Genomic DNA, 2,500 nt, shown 5'->3' with positions numbered 1-2,500 from the left:
ACTTTGCCTCTATGGAGTCAGTCCCTCGGAATCAATGTTTTGAGGAAGGGGTCATAGACACGTCCCAACTGTCATTGAAAGCAACAAGTTCACACTTTCATCTGTCATTTTGGGAAAGGTAGGAAATAACTAACTGACATAGAAGTAGACAAGATTGAGAGGAAGTGGGGTACACCAAAGTCAAATCATCTCAAAATAACTCCTCCATCTCATCGACCATCAGACATGTATGATAGCCTACCTGTATAACAGTGTAAATGCAGCATATTTTGCAGGTGTTTTGTTCTCGGGGGACTCTATTCACCTCATGCAGAAGACACCGTCTGGCCTGAGAGACTAACAGGAAGTGTCAATACAATTGGAAGTTCCGATTGTATTTACACTTCCTGTGACTCATAAACCTAGTCTGACTCATAATGTGAGTCAAACTAGGTTTGACCAGGTGAGTCAGACTAGTTTGAGCGGGTAAAACAGCCGGCACAATGGGCCAAGTAGGTGTTGACCATTTATTTTCGACTGGGTGCTTGTCTACTAACTGTATGATAGTGCTGTCATCGTTAGGTGAACGGAAAAAGTCAAAGTGAACTTGTTTGATTAACTAACTGTGTGGAGGGCCACATATAGTCTATTTTGAGAGACGAGCCGAGGGCCGCTTAAAATCTCTCCATGGGCTGGAATTGGCCCCCCGGGGCCGTACTTTGGTCATGCCTGCTCTAGTGTGTGTGTGTCTGTGTGCAGGCAAGCGTGTGATTGTGCACTATAAATCTTCTTTTTTTTTGTCTTGTTTGTCTCGCTTCATCGTGTTCCTTGAGAAGCATACTTAATGTTCCATGGTGAACTTTGTCTGCTTGTGTTTTGGACCGTTCCAGTTAAGATCCCAACACGGAGGACCTACATTGACCCAGAGACGTGCGAGGACCTGCTTCAGGCGGTCCACGCCTTCGCCAAGGAACTGGACAACTCCAGCATCAAGATCGAGAGGATCATGCACACAGGTACAGAGTGGTTACAGAGTATAGGAACCGAAAAAGAACTACCATTACCACGACTTTCTCTCTCTCTCTCGCTCTCTCTCTCCCCTGCTGTGATTTGTGATCCGTTTCCTGTCATGCTGGGGCATTCTTTTGCCTCACTCTTTTAAAAGTCATGTGATTTGTCATGTGACCTCAGATGTACAGGTACAGGACGGCCAAACCCCGTCTTTATTTGTCACAATGCACCAATGCATGTGCATACGCATTATATGATGCTTAGAGGCGCCATGACATTTTGTCATCCACAACTGCGGCTGGTCAGACGACAATCTTCTTGCATGTGTTTATTGAGGGTCCATATTGATGTTATATGGAGGAAACCCCAGGGCAGCATGCGGGGAGAACATGGAAACTCCACACAGAAAGGCCCTTTTGACAAGATGGTAGTCATGGGTCGGTTTGAACATTTTGAAACCGGTTCGATATTCCCCAAAAAACCATATCAAACCGGTATATCGAATTTTACAACAAAAAATAAAAAATAAAATTAGTGTACCCCATAAATTACTGTAATGTGACTGCAGTTGGTGGCGATAATGCACCTCTAAGCTGGTATGTGAAAACAACACACTGTTTTTATTTCTCATAATGATTCAGCTTAACTTTTCTTCAAACATCAACATAATAAACAAAATAAGACGTTTCCCTACTAGTGCAACTTGAGAAGAGGCTAATACAAAAAAATCCCTAACCCAAAATATTTTATTTTTTTTCCTACACGTGATCAAACCGGTTTGGGCTCGTACACCGAACCGAACCGAACCGGTAGAACCGGAAATCGACCCATGCCTACAAGATGGCCCACCTGGGCAGTGGGCACTATGCACCGAAGGGATGGGGAGACGTACCCCCAGTGCCCAGGCAAGAATCGAACCCAGAACCTTCCTGCTGTGAGTCGAGCGTGCGAGGCGAGAATGCCACCACTATGCCACCGGAAGGCACTGAATCATTGGCTTGTATTAATTACAAGTCTTCCTATGACATCACTGACATCAACTATGACATCACTGACATCAGCTTAACTCAAATCAACTCTCAATAACTGTCAAACTAAATGAATATCTGCAAAATAAATCTGCATCGTTTTTCGCTGAAGTGTCCCTTTAAGCTCCTGCGAGTCACAGAAGCAGGAGGGTGGTCACACGCCCTCCATAAAAACAGGGTCCGACCGCCAACCCTGTAACATAAGCAGAAGACTACTTTCCAAAACTGTTCAACTTTCCAAAAGTGTTATTAGTGTTATTTCCATGTATTAAATATGAAAAGATCAATGGCTGTATGTGTACAGCAAACAGAGCAGGGTCTATCTGTAGTTGCAGTCATCTTCAGAGAGCTGGAGGTGTTTTTGCACTTGGCTGCATCATCCCTCAACCTGCCTTCAGACAAATTGCAGAAAGCAGTTCAGTGCAGCGATCGCCTCCACTGGTCTGCCTGTTTGATTTCTCTGTCTCTACTGGATGCCCTGT

The 2,500-nt window shown here is 44.6% G+C and overlaps 1 protein-coding gene across 1 annotated transcript in view; it reads left to right on the top strand.

Annotated features, from left to right (window-relative positions):
- The window catches only part of epha10 (EPH receptor A10), a gene marked incomplete at both ends in the record, with an annotated part of 62,539 nt that overhangs the window by 43,334 nt on the left and 16,705 nt on the right, over positions 1–2,500 (top strand). Inside the window, 1 exon segment of the mRNA XM_083646074.1 lies at positions 870–995. Coding sequence (XP_083502200.1) covers positions 870–995 — 126 coding nt within the window.

Source organism: Poromitra crassiceps, assembly GCF_964638095.1.
Source record: "Poromitra crassiceps genome assembly, chromosome: 11".
In the NCBI taxonomy this organism is placed as follows: Eukaryota; Metazoa; Chordata; class Actinopteri; order Beryciformes; family Melamphaidae; genus Poromitra; species Poromitra crassiceps.
The sequence above is the reverse complement of the archived record's forward strand: the minus strand, read 5'-3'. Positions and strand labels throughout refer to the sequence as shown.